Source organism: Panicum hallii, chromosome 2 (genome assembly GCF_002211085.1).
Source record: "Panicum hallii strain FIL2 chromosome 2, PHallii_v3.1, whole genome shotgun sequence".
Classification (NCBI taxonomy): domain Eukaryota; kingdom Viridiplantae; phylum Streptophyta; class Magnoliopsida; order Poales; family Poaceae; genus Panicum; species Panicum hallii.
The window spans coordinates 8,983,545-9,000,840 of record NC_038043.1 but is presented as its reverse complement, the minus strand read 5'-3'; the positions used below and the strand labels follow the sequence as shown (position 1 = coordinate 9,000,840).

The 17,296-nt window shown below is 43.3% G+C and overlaps 1 protein-coding gene across 1 annotated transcript; it reads left to right on the top strand.

Moving 5' to 3' along the window:
- Positions 1-415: 415 nt before the first annotated feature.
- LOC112882624 (WAT1-related protein At5g64700-like) lies at positions 416-6,294 on the top strand. Its single transcript, XM_025947715.1, has 7 exons — positions 416-695; positions 773-835; positions 1,032-1,148; positions 1,243-1,486; positions 1,615-1,773; positions 5,569-5,720; positions 5,833-6,294. The coding sequence occupies exons 1-7, from the start codon at positions 523-525 to the stop codon at positions 6,050-6,052; spliced, it is 1,128 nt and encodes a 375-aa protein (XP_025803500.1). The 5' UTR covers positions 416-522; the 3' UTR covers positions 6,053-6,294.
- Positions 6,295-17,296: the final 11,002 nt, after the last annotated feature.

The window sequence follows — 17,296 nt, the reverse complement described above, 5'->3', positions numbered from 1 at the left end:
TGGTGGAAACTTGATTGCATTCACACCATCAATTCAGAATAGAATACATTTTTGAGATCCTGATGATGATCCGATCAGTACAGAGTTGACTCGACTCCGCTATTCTTTTGCCTTTCACCTTTTGTGCATTTGTCAAGAAAGCATTGGGAATTGGGATATACTGTACACAAATTTCACCTGCATTACTCGTTCATCTATGTTCAATATCTCGTGGGTGTGTGTGTGTGTGTGTGTTTGTTTGTTTGTTTGTTTTAAATGTTTGTGTGTATATATGTGCTAGTGTACAAAAACTTAAGTCCTAGAGTTTCTTTTTATACACTGGCCGGCAGCATCTCACTGCCCTGATTAAGAGTTCCCTATTTCTACAGTAGCTCCTTTTCCAGGTAACCAGCCAGCATCGACGGTCTCCAGCACTGCTGGCTACTCTCTCTGCTTTCTTCACCTCCCTCTTCTCTTGATTCCCACATATATACCTCCCTCCCTCCATTCTCCATCATTTCCCCCCACAAGAACATCTACGAGATGGACGCCAAGAAGCCTTACGTAGTAGCAATCATCATACAACTCATCTACACCGGCATGTTCGTCATCCTCAAGGCGGCCTTCAACCAGGGGTTTAACACCTTCGTCTTCACCTTCTACTGCCAGGCAGCTGCAACAGTCTTGCTGCTGCCTATTGCGATTCTTCGTGAAAGGTAACCGATTAATGACATTACTGTCACCTGGGTCTCAGATCCTAATGCAGGCTGAATTTTCTTTGTTTAATTCGCAGGAAAAGCTGGTGCTCTATGTCTTCTGGTTTGCTCTTGAAGCTTTTCATATGCGCCTTGATCGGGTAGGCTATCATGCTGTTCTACCATCTTCAGGCTCATATTAACCATTTTCCTCTGCAAAGATGGTACATGTATATATGTACTAGTTTGTGTACTAGTGTTTCTATTTTAATCAATGCAACAAAGCGATATGTTGTGGAACGATCATTCCTTTTGATTTGGGTGGTATATTGTAAATAAACGTTTGTTCATTTGCAGAAACACATGCGCCATAAATCTCTTGAATTTAGCACTGAGGTTCACATCAGCGACTGTGCAATCGGCAATTAGCAATTCCAAACCTGTCACCATTTTCTGCTTAGCCTTGCTGTTAAGGTACACTACTACTACTATAGGACCTATTGATACAAAACATACAATTCAAGTTGGTGCGACTTTTTAGTAGCAAATTCATGTTTGCCAATTGCAGGATGGAGGTGGTAAACATGAAAAGCGCATACGGAATAGCCAAGGTAACCGGTGTAGCGCTCTGCCTCGCAGGAGTTCTCCTCATCGCCTTCTTCGCTGGGCCGGCATTGAGCCCTATCAACCATCACCATGCCTTCCACAGTGGTCAAACTCCCTCAGCTCCTCCAGGGCGGTTGACGTGGATCAAAGGGACATTCCTCAAGATCCTTGGTGACATGATATGGTCTCTGTGGATCACCTTGCAGGTCTGTTCATGGTCGTCAGTCCATGCATTAGATTATTGGTGGTTGCATTGATGCAATTGAAAGCAACCAAGTTATTCTGCATTACAAACTTAAATACTTAATGATGTATTCATCCATTGTATCTTCAGGCTGCCCTGTTGAAGGAGTACCCGAACAAGATGCTTGTGACTGTAACACAATCCGTTTTCAGCACAGTGCAGTTGTTCGTCGTGGCAACCGTGGCTGAGAGGGACATCTCAAGGTGGAAGCTTGGGCTAGACTTCCGCTTGCTCGCCGTTTTATACACGGTAATAAGGACCGCCTTTTCCTTCAATTAATTGTTCCCGCTAAAATAGTTCATTGTACTTTCTTCATCTAAAAAAGGGCTAATTGCGAGAACCGCCCAATTTAACATCATTTTAAGCGAACCGCCGGTAATTAACATTAAGATGAGAGCTAACATGCGCTCACACCAAGAGCGTGCCACGTGTTAAACCACATCTAAGTCTTAAATGTCCGACTCGTCATTCGCCAAAAATAATGTCAAATCCGGTAGTCCCGGTATATGCTCCACCATATGCCCAAGATTATACATACACACATACCGTTTACAATCTCATATATCGTCGGTGGACCACAAAGAGCAAATTTTAAGCAATAAAAGTTACACTAAACCTTATAAGTTCAACAAAGGATAGGTTCAAATCCGAAATTTAAGGTTCAACAATAAAATACAAATCTCGGGCTCACTACTTAACATTAGAACATGATATAGTTTACCAAATTAAAGGTTGAACATGCCATCCTCAAAAGAACGAGTTCGCAGCGGATAACTAATTAACGATAAATTGATGGGGTCTTGCTCAAGGACACCATCGAGACCGCATCGACCTACTCCTCGCCAGCACCGGGGTCGGCGGGATAGAAGTGGCCAAAAACAACCTCCGGCTCACCTACAACTTAGTTAACAAAGCAACATGAGTACAAAGGTACTCGTAAGACTTACGCAAATTAATTAATAATCAAGGATTATGCAAATGAAAGCTCACAAGATAAGGCTTTAGGGTTAAGTAATTTGCATAACCATGAGCTTTTTAATCCAACACCTAGCTTCCTAGCATTTTAATTATCTTGCCCAAACCACCTCAAGTTTTAGTTAATCGAATTACAAAACAATTAAGTATCAAGAGGAGTCATGGACCAAATCCGAACAAAAATGATACTTCTACGAAGAATTCATTGGATATTGAGCTTGCTCGTAACCTAGAGCGCGGCAATTCAAATTGATTAGCTAACCTTGCAAGGGTGTACTTCTTTACCCATACGACACAAAGACCATGCGACTCACCCAACCGATCACGTTGAGAAAGGGGGTACTCGCATCAACCTTTTCTGACAAGTCTCAACCGTTGAACATCACGCCTAACTTGCGCGGAGAGTTACCTAGGTCCACCGGGGACACCCCTAAGCCTCTCTACAAAGCCCTATAGCCACGCATCTAGGACCGTGCATCAAAGATTAATACTTAGAAGGTAATCGGCTCATCCATATCATGATTGTATATGCGGTAGTACGATAACATGCTCAAAACCGAGATCATCCACGGACGGTCCTTAATCGATTTAAGCGGACTATGCCTACGAGACTCCTTTCTCGAGGCCCTACATTCCGCCCAAACCATGAAACCATTTCTTTTCCAACTAGACCGATACAAACTTTCAACATCCCAAACCTGGACAATTGCAAGCAAGGTAAAAGTTGTGTATTGTGCAAGTGATCCTATTCCCAACAATTTTCTCCCAAGTTACAGGTTAATTCTAAGCATGGCTAAGCATTTATCAAATTGATTAGTTACTAACTACAAGTGTCAAGACATGGGTATATAAAAGCAAGGTAGGTCGAGGTATAAAATAGGATCGACGATGCAATAGATAATATTTAGCATAAACATATATATACCCGAGTGAGATAACTAAATCCAATCAAATTAAATGGGTCAAGGAATCATGCTTAGCTGCTTGCCTTGGTTATCTTCCGGCTCGACAACAAATTCAACTCCCGGCTTCGTTTCGACGATCTCAGCGGGCTCAACGGGCTCGTTCTCCGGCGTTTCGGTCACTATAATGCATGAATAGAATATATGCATTAGCATGATGTTGATGATATGAAAATGATATGATGAAATGAAGAATGAGTATCACATTTAACAAGGAAGCACGCGAACACTAGATAAGGAGCTCGCCGATTACGTTCGCAAATATAAGCATCAAAACGAGGATTGCTCAAAATAACTCATATAGAAAGCATAAATCAATATTTAATGTTTTCATACAGAGACAATCATAAAGAACTCATGAGATTTGGATTTTCAATAAAATTATTTCATTAGAATTATTTATGAATTCCACAATTTTCACCTACTTTAAACAAGTTAAATCTTAAAAGACAAGTTAAACATTTCCATAAATTCTCAGGAAATTAACAGGGTAACTATACATGAAGAAAAATCTAACAGAAGTAGTTTGGACATTTTATCACCTTTTAAGCAAAAGTTATAATTTAGACAAGCTTGCAGGCAGAAAATCATTTAACACTCTAAAATCCTATTAAACAGCATAAAATCATTCACAAATTGTACTCATAGATATAAAATTTCACCAGGATTCCAATAGGATTTAATTTGATATTTTTAGAGCATCCTAACAATTATTAAGCAATTCATTCACTTTGGCACAAATAAATCCTAACTAAGTGTACAGAATATTAACATGCACAACAACCATTTTTCTAAACATATTTATCACCTAGAAATAAAATAAATCAAGTTTCACAATTTTTAGAGGCCTACACAATTTATTATGCAATTTACAAATTCACAGCCTAATTAAATAAAAGAATAAACGCTGAAAACAGCAAGGGCCACGCGGATCTGGCGCTCCCAGGCGCCGACAGGTGGGCCCAGGAGGTTAGACCGGGCTGGGCGGAGTCAAGGCTGGCTGCTGGCCTTGAGTCGCCATGGGGGCGTGCCAGAGCGCGCCCACGACGCTGCTCGCGCGACGCGAACGCGCGGCGGCTGGCGAACGGGGCACGGCCACAGGTGCAAACGGGTGGAAGCGGAGCGCGTAGGAGGGGCTTGATGCATCGGGGGTGCTCACCCGCGGCACGGACGGGCGGCGCAAGGCAGCGGCGGGCGGGGGCGCGTGTCGGGGAGCGGCTGCGAAGGAGGAGGGTGGCGGTGGAGGGCTGGGGCCGAGCGTGGAGGAGTAGGGGATGCTATGCATGCGCAGAATCAGGTGGAGGTTCGCCGGCGGCAACAAATCATGGTGGCGGACGGGAGGAGAAAGAAGCGGTGGCGGGTCGAGCGTGCTAGGGTTTTCGCGGGGAGGGAGAGAAATGTGCCCCAGGGAGACAGAGGAGGGGAAGAAGGGGCGCGGGCGCCGGGGTGGCGTCACCCCGCGGCCACGCTGGCTGACGGTGTGGCAACGCCGCCGCGGCTGGCCAACCGGTGACGCCGGAACGCGTCACGCGGGGGAAGAGGGGCTGACGGGTGGGCCCGGGTGGTGAGGAATAAAGAAAATCGGCAATTCAAATCCTAAATTAAAAATCTTGTACTTCACGAGCACCAAAAATTACCAAAATTTTACTAGAGCAAGATTAAATCACCAAGAACACAATACAACAACAAGAACTCAAAAATCCATTAAGGGTCGCCCACAAAAATGCAAACAAAACAGCAGTTATCAATTTTTCCAAGAATTTTATGGCTCGGGTTAAACATAAAAAATTTTCGAAAAAATATCCAAAATTCACCATTTGAAATCTAGTATGTGAATAAAGTTTTTGGGAGCATAGTTACTTAGCAAAATTTATACTTTATTTACAACCCTCTCTTAATCAAAGCAAGAAATTCAATTATCTCAAACAATTACATGCACATGATGCTCCATTATGCTTGGATGATGCTCATGATGATGTTGTTAAATTTTTTATCATGTTAAATAGTTTTGGGTCGTGACACTAACCTTTGACAATAACTTGAAATAAATAAGGAAATTAACGGGCTGTTCTTCTTGCTTCTTGGGTGGATCAAATCGATGGCTCAGGGATTTGTAGTTGCTGGGGTATGCAGCTACCTCCAAGTATGGTGCATGGAGATGAAAGGCCCGGTCTTTCTCGCTATGTGGTTTCCCCTCTGCTCCGTCTTGACAATATTCTGCTCCTCATTCTTCCTAGGGGAAATTGTTCAACTTGGAAGGTAATCTAGGAAATATTTTTACTAACAGAGGAGAACAATTGCATCGACTGTTCATGATGAATGCATTCGGAACTGTGGGTAATCTTCTTGCTGTCCTTTTACTTTTCTCCAGCATTTTGGGCGCAATCCTTCTTATTGGAGGACTTTACAGTGTGCTGTGGGCTAAAAGCAAGGAGACTATGATCGAACCATGTAGCGAGGTGAACCCGGTGGAAAGCGCAAAAGACGACAAAGAGCAGAATAAACCTGAGGTACACCAGGAGGATGGTAGGGGAAAGAAAGAGGAAGAAACATCAGCATATACGGTTGAACGAGTGTATCCATTGGTGTGATCAAGGATATATTAGCTTGTGCTCATGAGAATTAGACCAGACATGGATCAACGCATGTGCCAGTCAGAGACTCTCGGAATGTTACTGATTTAGCAAAGACTTGTTGTGATGCTAGCTAGCTAACTGATCAGAAGGCTTACATTTCTTTGTTGCACTCCCAGTCTTTATGTGTACGCATGGGCCTCAAGAAAACTATACCTTTTGCTTCAGTGTCCAACATGAGCTGGTGTTTGTTTTTTCTTTTATAATTATGGCAGTAAATATAGTAATTATTTTACTGGTAGATAAAATAGCAGCCAAGCTCCTTGAGAAAGACACGCTCGTGCATTACTAACTTGAGCAAAAAAAAAAAAGAACACAAATATTTGTTGATGGAATATCAGGTACACCGGAGTCAATAGATGCAAAAACTCAATCTCATGCATTAGTAACCTGAGTTGTCCAAGTGGAAGTTGCCCATAATACATACAATTTGGTTAATAAAGTTGACTAAATCAAGTTGGGCCTATGTTAACTCAAAAGTAATGATCGAGCTCCGTTCCCCCACTTGGGCCATTCTCGGTTTTGTGGTCAAGTCTCTGTCTAGACAGGCTAGTTAAGGTTCTCTGTTCGCCTTCTTCATATTTCCACTAGTGTTTTCAGCAATAATAAATGGAGCATTTTTGGAGTCGAATTGTCAATCCTTGATTTGGTATTTTGCTGCAAATACAGAAGAGGCAGGAAAACAGAGAAGAATCAGGAAAACAGAGGAAAGCAGAGGCATGGAAGATTGCATGACACTGCAGGGCCTAGTAGTCTTTCAGAAGGATAGCAAACTAGTAACACCACCACAAATCTTTCTGATTTTTCTCATAAGACAGTACCTTCATGCTCCATAAATCATGAACAAGGAAAAAAAATGCTCCTTTCACAATCAGGGATGAGCTTAGAAACTGAATGGTGTTCCTCACTTTCGAGCACTGAATATATGTTATGTTTGTCTGAAGTTGCAACGTTGAAGTCCAAGATGGCTTGCTCCTTTCTAGTTTAGAAACAGCTAGTTTCGAGACATATAACAATGCGTGGGCATCTGTTCTGCCTACCACGAGATGAGCTAACAAATGTTTTCTGTGCTAGCTCATTCATAATACTCAACCTCTTCAAAAGTACCTTCTTTTGTTTGGTCGAAAACTGAATTTTAATGAATTGGGTACAAAAGGAAAAATCTAGGCATAACTCTTTCAGTTCGTATAGAAAATTGTACCTGAATAATGTTTTTGACAAACTGAAATGAGGACTATAAAACACAGATTCAAAAGCTATAAATCAAGGACAACCTAAAAAAGCTATATTCATGAAGTTATGGTGAATTGTTGCTAAAGATGCTTTGTTAGCTTTAACTTGAACCCCTACACATCACTAAGGTGGCGCTTACTTCATCTTTGCTAAGTGTACCAAAATTGCAAAGAAGATATGTATTGAGGAATTAGATCCTTACCAGTGTTCACCAATGAGTAGATATACGAGACAATATATTTGGAATTCATGATCAGGATAACTATAAATTAGATCATCAGGCTAACTATATATTTCAAAGGACCACAAGGATGCTTATGCAAAGTACAAGGGAGAATGTTACTGAAGAGAGTGACGATGTAGCAAGACAATATACCTGAAAGTGATACATTTGGCTTGGAAGATGTAAAGATGAGTCATTAGGGAGCTGAGGATTAATTTTGAGCAACTGTACGGGTATGGAGTACTAAAACGAGGGCCATCTTGACCACACAAGTGCGATATACAAGTGCCAATCAGAGAGTTGTTAATCTGGCTCTGGCAAAGACTTGCTACTAAAACTCAAATTGAGGGCCACCATTTGTCTCTTGGACTCTGCCATCATCTGTCTTTGTTTACTGCTTAAAGCGAAGTTAGGCACGCACTTTGTACTATATATATTTTTCATCCGTCTTTGACATTATTGGCAGGTCCTTCTATTTGTTATCTTGATGGAGAAATCTTGCTAATTTATTTTTTTTAATATATTACATGTGTTGGCTGCTATCTATCTTCAATACATTTGCGAATTATTTTTCTCGGTCCATCACTATATTATTGACTGTGAGAGATGCATATATTGAGAAGGATGCATGCTATACCTATGGCTCCAGAATGTGATCATCAAGAATCCGAGTCTAATATAGTTAGTTCTAGCATTCTACAGGGCCTAAGGAAGAGAAACGAAGAGCACCATGGCACCACAATCGATGATGCTTCCATTGTTCACGCACCATTGCTTGACAAATCCATAGAGTGACCACATGTGTGTGTGTGTGTGTTACAGAACATGATTCTTCGATTGAGAGAATCGGGTAGACATACATGGCACAAGGACTTTAACCACCGTGGCGAGCTATCCATCTAACAGTATCTCATCATCATGGTGGTAGCTTAGTAGAAAATGGGCAAGAGGTGATCGCCGCCTAGGTTCTGGAATCAAATCACCTACCACTCACCCTCTAAGATCTCATGTGGGTCGCGACTGTCCTTTATGTGCAGCCCGGATGCGACAATGAGCTCCAACGCCAACCCCACTAGGGTGATCATGACATCATGACTATGGTCAACAAAATAAACTAGATGATCGCCTGGAGCAAAAAAAGAATCAATTACAGGCATCATGACATCGAGACTAATGCCATCCTTGTTGGCGCATCTAGGATAGGAAGAGGGCCATCGCTGAGGGAGTTTCACAGTGAAATTGTGGTGTGGAATCTCCCTGCATGTTGTGCTCTCTATAGCATGCATTTTGAAGCTTAACCCTATAGTGATGGAAAGAAGGACCACATTACAGGGCATGTTCGAGGAGCACATCAAGAATGTGATCCTGGATGCCGGGCATGAATAACAACGTGATCCTCTTCACTGATGAGATGCACTCATGCACAGGGTCCTCAATGTCAGCAATGTTAGCATGGGTGCCACCAATCTAATGAGGCAAGCGTTCGCTCTCGACCGCATCCGCTCCATGGGTGCCACAATCTTTGATGAGGGGTACAAGTACATCAAGAAGGATGCATGTTTGAGCCACGTTTCCAGAATGTGATCATCAATAAACCGTTTCTACTAGTGAGTACTAGCACCATGGCACCACAATCCAGGATGCTTCCATTTTTGACGCACCATAGCCTCACGAACCCATAGACTGACCACATGTGTGCGTGTTTTCGTGTGTGTGTGAGCGCGCGCGCGTGAGTGGGCATGTGTCTCTAGGCATGCATGTGTGTGTGTGTTACACTAAGATGATTCTTAGAGAACTAGGTAAAAAGTAATTATGTTCATTGACTTTAACCACCATGGAGAGCGACCCCATATGAAGATATTGCATTGTGCACGGTGGTCACCTAGTAGCAAATGAACTACAGGTAATCGTTGCCTGGGATCCAGAATGAAATCACCTGCCACTCATCCTCCAAGATCTCATGTGGCCCGCGACTTCCTCTAACGGTAACCAGGATGTGACGTTCATCCCCAACACCAATCCAACCAGTGTGATCACAACTATGGTACATAAAATAAACTAGGTGATCGCCTGGAACTAAGATCAAATCGTCATCTACATCCTCTATAGAGGAATCAAGAACAATGCCATCCTTGTTGGCACGTCCAAGATAGCAAGACGATCATCGCGGAAGGAATTTCATGGCGCATTTTGGTCGTAAATGTCCCTACTGTGATATCTGTAGCACGCAGTGTGAAGCTTAACTATAGTGATGGCAACAAGGATCAAGTTACTAGGCATGTTCGAGGAGCGCATCAAGAACGTGATCCTAAGGTTTGGGCATGATAAAAAAAATAAGATTCTATTCATTGATGAAATGCACAAGATCCTCAATGTCAATAACATCAGCATGGGTGCCACAAATCTACTATAGCGTGCGTGCGCGTGTGTACGATCGACCCTGCGCCTGCGGTTTGGGGAAGATTAGGAGGGAGGGGTGGCACCAAGGACATAGTAGAAAGGAAGCTTGGGTTTGGCATTTTTAGATATCAGCCTAACCAGCGGGCAGTTGAGTAAAAATTTAGAGCGCAAATGGACCGTGAGCGTATGCGTGGAAAAGCGGGTCTGGTAATATATGCCGACGGATTGATCATAGATGAAAATTATAGGCAATACCATCCGATGGTTAAATGGTACTTTTATGGACAAGTGGCAACAAAAATATTTCATTACATATTTCATAGAGATCAGGGAAGTTGCTTTTCAGTGGGACATGGAGCAGAAATGTGTGTGTGTGTGTACGAGTGACCCGCACTAGTGAATTGGGGGGGGGGGGGGGGTTGGGGATTAGTAGGGATGGGCAGCACCGAGAAACATAGTAGAAAAGAAGTTAGGGTTGGTGAAAGAATCTTGGTGATGCCTAGAGGGGTATGAATAGACGTATCTAAAAATTTCTTAAAAAACTTCGCAGCGGTTAAACCTATCGGAACTTCGGACCCTGTGGAGGAAGTTCCGATGGGTCGGAACTTCCGATACTGAATCGGAACTTCCGACAAAAGAAATATTCTTATAAGAAATTCAAAACTAAACTTGAAACAGTAAAACCTGGCTGAATTAAAAGTTGCGCAATGATACTAGGAGACTTCTACAGATGATCTTTGCAAGCACAACAACTTAAGTACGTAGATTGGCACAAAATAAATTCTAGGTCAATAAGAACTAAATAAATGCAATAAGCGCAAGACACAAGATATTTGTTCGTAAAGTTCACTCCGACTAATGAAACTACGTCTCCGTTAAGGAGCTCACAAAAAGCCGGGTCTTCATCCATAAAAGTTGGGCATAACAAGCACCCGCTGCAACGTATTCCGCTTCCGCGGTGGATAAAACAACCAGATTCTATTTCTTCAAGCTCCAAGACACTAGGGATCTTCCAAGGAATTGACAAGTCCCCATTATACTCTTTCTATCTACCTTGCAACCGGCATAATCCGAATCGGAATAGCCAAATAGATCGAAAGTGGAGCCTTTGGGATATCACAAGCCAAGGTTAGGAGTGTGTACTAAATATCTCAAATTCTCTTAACAGCCATTAGATGACATTTCTTAGAATTGGCTTGAAATCTTGCACACATGCACACTAGATGCATAGAGATAAAGAAGAGAGCCAATCATGGAGCGATATACTTTTTGATCAACTGACTTCCCTTCTTCATTGAGATCAAGATGACCATTTAATGGCATGGGTATCTTGATGGGCTTGACATCGGTCATGTCAAACTTCTTGAACATATCCTTCACATACTTGGTTTGACATATGAAAGTCTCTTTCTTCGTTTGCTTGACTTGAAATCCAAAAAAGAACTTCAAGTTGCCCATCATAGACCTCTCAAACCTCTTGGTCATGATATTACTAAATTCCTCAAATAAAACTTTTTGTACTACGGTGAAAACTACTTTTGGGCAAAAGCACATAGGGCGTTTAAACCCTTTGGTTGGCTTTTAGCTTTTGCAAAAGCAAAAGCTGGTTGGAAAACCCAACCAAACACACCCTAAATCTATGCAAAATTCAATCCAATTCTCCAAACAATTCTTCGCTATATTAGATCGAGGTTTAGGGAAACATTGCCTCACTTTACCTTGGAGGCCAAAGAGATGATCCAAAGCTCGTCTCGGTCTCAAAGCCGCCGCCAGGCAGCCAGACGCATCACCCACCGTTCCCCATTCCGTGCTTCTCCAAGCAGGTGCTGTGAGCCAACTCCATCCTGTTGGGGATGCACATGGTGCTTGTCCACGTTATTGGAGGCCGCGGACATCGCTAGCCAACCACACCCTGTCGGAGGACACACACAGGGCTAGGACTGCAATGCAAGTCGAGCCCCACCCAACACTCCGCTATGCTCCGGCCTTCTGCCTTCGGAGATGGATGGATGGCCATAGCACCAACCGTGCAATTCAAATCACGTTTAGCATAGCGTGGTAGTATTTGAAGTTCAAATCACATTATATGTCAAAAATAAAAATCTCCAAATTTATTTATGAAACTTAACTAATTATTTGAAGTTCTTTGGTATATGTTTAGAAGCTGCAAAATTAAAAGTTAATTCACTGCCGGCTATATAAATGATCCCGCGGTGGTAATCATTTTCACTACCGGATCTAATTACGGATAGGTGGTAAAAACTATTATCACCATCAGTCCCTATTGACCGAGTAAAAGAATGCCACCGCGGACTTAAACAACACATTTCACGGTATAACAAATAATAGTCATCCAAACAGCAATTCCCCTATATATAGCACAAACAAACTCAAATAGAGTACCAGTTTGTGCACCAGACACTAGAAGCGGTTCATATATAAACATATAGTACTACTGTGTCTTGAGTATATATATATATATATATATATATATATATATATATATATATATATAAAAGCACAAACACCGTATAGGGCTCAAACGAGGCAATGGGAGGCAAACAGTTATTTATATATATATATAGGATTATAGAATACGTAGTTGGTAGTTGCTCTGCAAGCAGAGTGGCCACAATCCGGCAGTGGAGGTCTATCTGCCACAAATGGAGCTGCATGTAGGCCAAAGGGGGGCCATGCCCCCCCTCCCTGTAAATATTTTGATTCTTTTTTTGAATGAAGCACTATGGGGCCTCATAAATTCAAAATAAGTGTGTTTCTAATCATAATAATAGGTTATTTGAACTCTTGAGCGCTGAAAAATAACAAGGTCGAAGCGAGGATCTATGCATTCTTTCCATGGCCAGTTGGGGAAGCAATCCGTTGGCACATAGGGTTGTGTCCGTAGTTTTGGGTTACAGCGTGGGGGACATGGGGAATGGGATGTCGCGCAGCCGCGAAGGGGAGGAAGGGAAGGCTGCTGCCAGTGGCGGGGAAGAGGCCTGGCCGGCGCAGAAGGGACGAGGAAAGAGAAGAGGAGGATGTACCGGTGGTGGTATATGTGTGGAAGTACTTCCACTGCGGCGGTGGCCGATGAGGATGCCGGGGGCCGGCGGAGAAAGGGGGAGAGAGACTGATTTCACTATCGTTAGTGAAAATGATTATCACCACCCGAGCGTTCACATGACCGGCGGTGGAAGTCTCGCACATAGAAGCTCCGACCATCCAAACCTTAACCTCTCCACGCTTCAATTTCGCTCTCTACCGGCTGCTGCCCGAACATTATCGTCTCGGACCGCCGGCTGCCCGACGCGCACCCGCATCGAGACCCCCAGGCTGCTGCCCCGAGGCCTCGACGGCCCCAACACACTCCCCTCCCCCGAAGCCCCGACGGTCGCGCCAGACACGTGGCCCTGCGCCGCCGACCTGCTGCATGCCCCAACGAGCCGCCGGCCGCACCCGACGGGCGGCCGCCCCGCGCTACCAGCCTGTTGCCGCGACGCCACGACGCGCCGCCAGCCTGCTCCTCTCCCTCTTTCTGCTAAAATCCAGGTCTGTGCTGCACTGCTGCTAGCTAAGTCCAGAAACGATTTGCGCTGTGTAAATCCACTTGTTGAGTCATTTGACTGGCGCCATAGTGAGCGCTTGGCTGAGCATCTAGCCCAGAAACGATTTCTTTGTATATATATTGATGCCCTTTCCACAATGTTCAGATTTCCTAGAAAAAAAGAACCAGTGGGCTAGGGATGATCCTGCATTTGTTATCATTCTGATTCTTCTCCTCGTGTTTGCAACATCAGCTATGTGCAGCGTAAGTTTTTCATGATTTTGTAATGATACGGTTGCATTTGTGATGCCTGCGAATACATTCCTTGATGGTAGTTGGAAGTTTAAACATCTATTTTGTCTGTGAATACATGATCATTGACAGATTAGTCCATATTTAGTTTGTCTTTTCTATTAAACTGTTTTGTTTTCTAAATGGAAATATCTTTTTCTCCCTGCAGGTATGGAGAGAGTGCCTCACATGCTGACATTATCACTGCGGTTGTGTTCTTCAGTTCCTTGTTTGCTGAGATAGTTTTGGCCACACTTTACTGGGAAGTATATAGTTTTGTAGCGCTCCTGCTTCATGCCATTATGGCTTTTTCTTCAGCATTGATATAACATATTTTTACCGCCGGTTTCAAAACTGGCGGTGAAAATAGGTATTATCACCGCTGAGTTTTCACTGCTGTTGCCTAAACAGGTTTATGGCTGGTGGTGAAAATGACTCTGTGGTAGTGTAAGATAAAACAACTTCATGATCGATTAAACATGAACACTCCAAGAAATTATCAATTGTGCACATTTTCCCGACACATAGATATTATTGCGGAAAACGCCCAATGCATAGCAAAGACACACGATTAGTGAATTGTGATTTTCCGTTCATCATCGACTAATCTATGCAGGCCCAACACTACTTCACACTACTTTAGTGTTCATCAAGCGATCATCTCCAAAGGGGTCACTGAGCAAACTAATAGAGATGAATCACCTTGCCAATAATTGTTGAGAATATTTATTACAAGATAAGAAACGTGGTGATTCAAACGCAGCCCCCTGCGCCCCGCGCCGCCGCCCCCCCGCCCGCTGGCCCCGCGCGGCCGGCCCCCCGAGCGCCCCCCCCCCCCCCCGCCCGCCTGCCCCCTGCGCAGCCGGCCCCTCGAGCGCTGCCCCCGCCCGCCGGTCCCTTGCAATTGCAAGGGAAATCAGGAAATCAGGAAATCAATCATTTATTTTCATCTTGTATTGTATTGTAAAGTATGTTGTATTGACAGTTAAAATTCAATCCGAAAATCTGCATTCTCTGAAATATGGGGACAAACTCACCTCAAGAAAGAAGGAGGTAACCACACTCACCTGGTTCTCCAACCAAACACAGAATGGAATGGTTCTACTCTATCGCACTCTCCAACTAAATAAAAAATGGAGCGATTTCGTTCTGCTTACCAACGTACAATGGAGTGGCTCCATTCTCAGAAATTGGAATGGAGTTGGCTCCCGTGCTGTGGCTAGGCTCCCATCCACGGTCCTCGACAGAACAAGTTATGGTTGCCATCAGTGGGGTGACGACAGACTAGTTATGGTTCCCATCACTGGGGTAATAGTAAGTTGGCGTTGCCAAAAGATCATCCACGAGACAGATACATCCGTATGGTGACACTTGGCTTCACCTATGACAGCGTTAGTGGATGTATAGCTTTTGAGCAGGCCGAACATGAACACTTGCTATTCAGATATTGGATTTTGTATTTCTTTTTAACTTGCCCAATTTCCCAGACCCCATACTTCAATGCCACCTGTGCTTAACTTTATCCCTGTGTTTTCCAAAGGATCCCTGTCTTCATATAATTTAATTACTCCGTGGTATGTAGTAAATATAATAATTTATACTCCGTCCGCCTAAATTATTAGTCATTTTAACCTTTCTAGATTCATAGACTTTGTTATACACCTATTCATATATATATAAATATATAGAAAAACTATGTATCTAGAAAAGCCAAAATGACTAATAATTTGAGACGGAAGGAGTATATATGTGTTGGACCAAGGCAACAACACAGCACATGTGACTTGTGAGGCTGCAGCATACACACAATTGTTCTTTTTTTCTCCATCCGACGTGCAGGGAACTTTATTCCACTGTATTAAGAAGAAAAGGTGGCAAAATGGCTAGGTACATTATTGTGCACACACACCTAGTTTCAAGTTACATTCATGCCATGAACAAGATTGAGAGGGCAACCAAAGGAAACCCAACTGGGACAGCCCTTGGCATACCTTGCGATGCACACAAACCACGCCTCCTCATGGTTTATCGTAAAACAATTAGGACACACTCGTGTGGCTCCTTTATTTGAAGACACAATTATTAACTCAGCGCGCCACTAATGACAGAACACCATATCATCCAGCTATGGCGACACATTTGGATGCCGATGCGCCCGAACAAAGAACACCAAACTTGCCTCGCAAGGACACAGGAGGTCAGTAGGTGTTCAATGAATTCTATGGACAGATCCCTAAGCTAGATGCAGCAGGCCTCGTCTCACCAAGCCATCGGCGGTTTGCAATCTATCCAAAATCTGATGCCATAGCTGTTATATGTGCTCCATCTTGCTACAACTACAACTTGTGATCTTGCGGCTTTTTTTACATTGGCAAATGTTGAACTAGGCTCATCAGAGATGATTGGAGACTTCCAACTCTAACTTGTTCTAGTAGCGAACTAGCGATGAATATTCAGTGAAGAACTAGGCAAGCTGGTGCTTGGTTACCACCGAGGGCACGTGAGTTCTTTATTCTTGCCGCCACACACTTTGTTTCATGTAGTAAATGGCCATGAAGGCCGCAAGGAATAGATCGAGGTGGACGCAGCTGCCACCCGTGGCAAAGAGTCAGCACTGCCGCGTTCTAGTGTATAGGGAAGCTTGGCCAGTCCCCGCTGCTCTCCTATGATGGGGTCTCAAATGACGAATCCGTTTCAGAAATGGTGTTTCCTTCGCGAGTTCATGGCATGTCACGAAAAAAAAAAGAGAATGCAAACATATTATTTTTGACTCCAGACCCGAAGATAAAGAAGGCCATATAACCACTCACTGCTCTAGCACCTCCATCACCGCCGGTTCTGAAAAAACATTACCACCAGTTCGGAGGACTTGTTGAATTAGAGTCGGCGATGATAGGATGGACCATCACCGCCGCGTCTTGAACCGACGGTGATGGTCATGACTTTACCGCCGGTTCGTGATAAGTATTTATATATTAATATTACATCATTTTGACAACATATATAATAATACCAACATAACTCAAGCAAAGAGTTTATACATCCAAATTCAAACAAAGAGTCCATACATCGAAGCTCAAAGCACGAGTCTCGAGTCCATACATCAAATACGTGCCACAAGTCTATGCACTAAATATATTCACTACTACAGAAAGTATTTTTACCACCGCTATTTTCACCGCCGATTTTGTAAACACCGGTGGTGAAATATTTTCACCAGCGGTTCCAAATGAATCCGACGGTGAAAATGATAATCACCGCCTGCCCGTGGCTAGGACCGGCAGTGAAATGGAAAGGATTATCACCGCCGGTCCTAACCACGAGCCGGTGGTGATAATACATTTTCATTGCCGGCTCCAACCATGGGCCGGTGGTGAAAATGCTGCCTCAATCAGACTTATATAATTTTTTATTTTGTACTGAGCTTTTTTTATAGTAATTCCCAGTCTAGAAATATAATATCAAGGAATAAATATAACTATATATTTTTATAAAAGATATGAGAAAATTA

Coding starts and splice junctions, on each gene's coding strand:
- LOC112882624 (XM_025947715.1), top strand. CDS start 523: ATGGACGCCAAGAAGCCTTACGTAGTAGCAATCATCATACAACTCATC. Junction 696..772: donor ATTGCGATTCTTCGTGAAAG/GTAACCGATTAA, acceptor TTTAATTCGCAG/GAAAAGCTGGTGCTCTATGT. Junction 1,149..1,242: donor TGCTTAGCCTTGCTGTTAAG/GTACACTACTAC, acceptor TGCCAATTGCAG/GATGGAGGTGGTAAACATGA.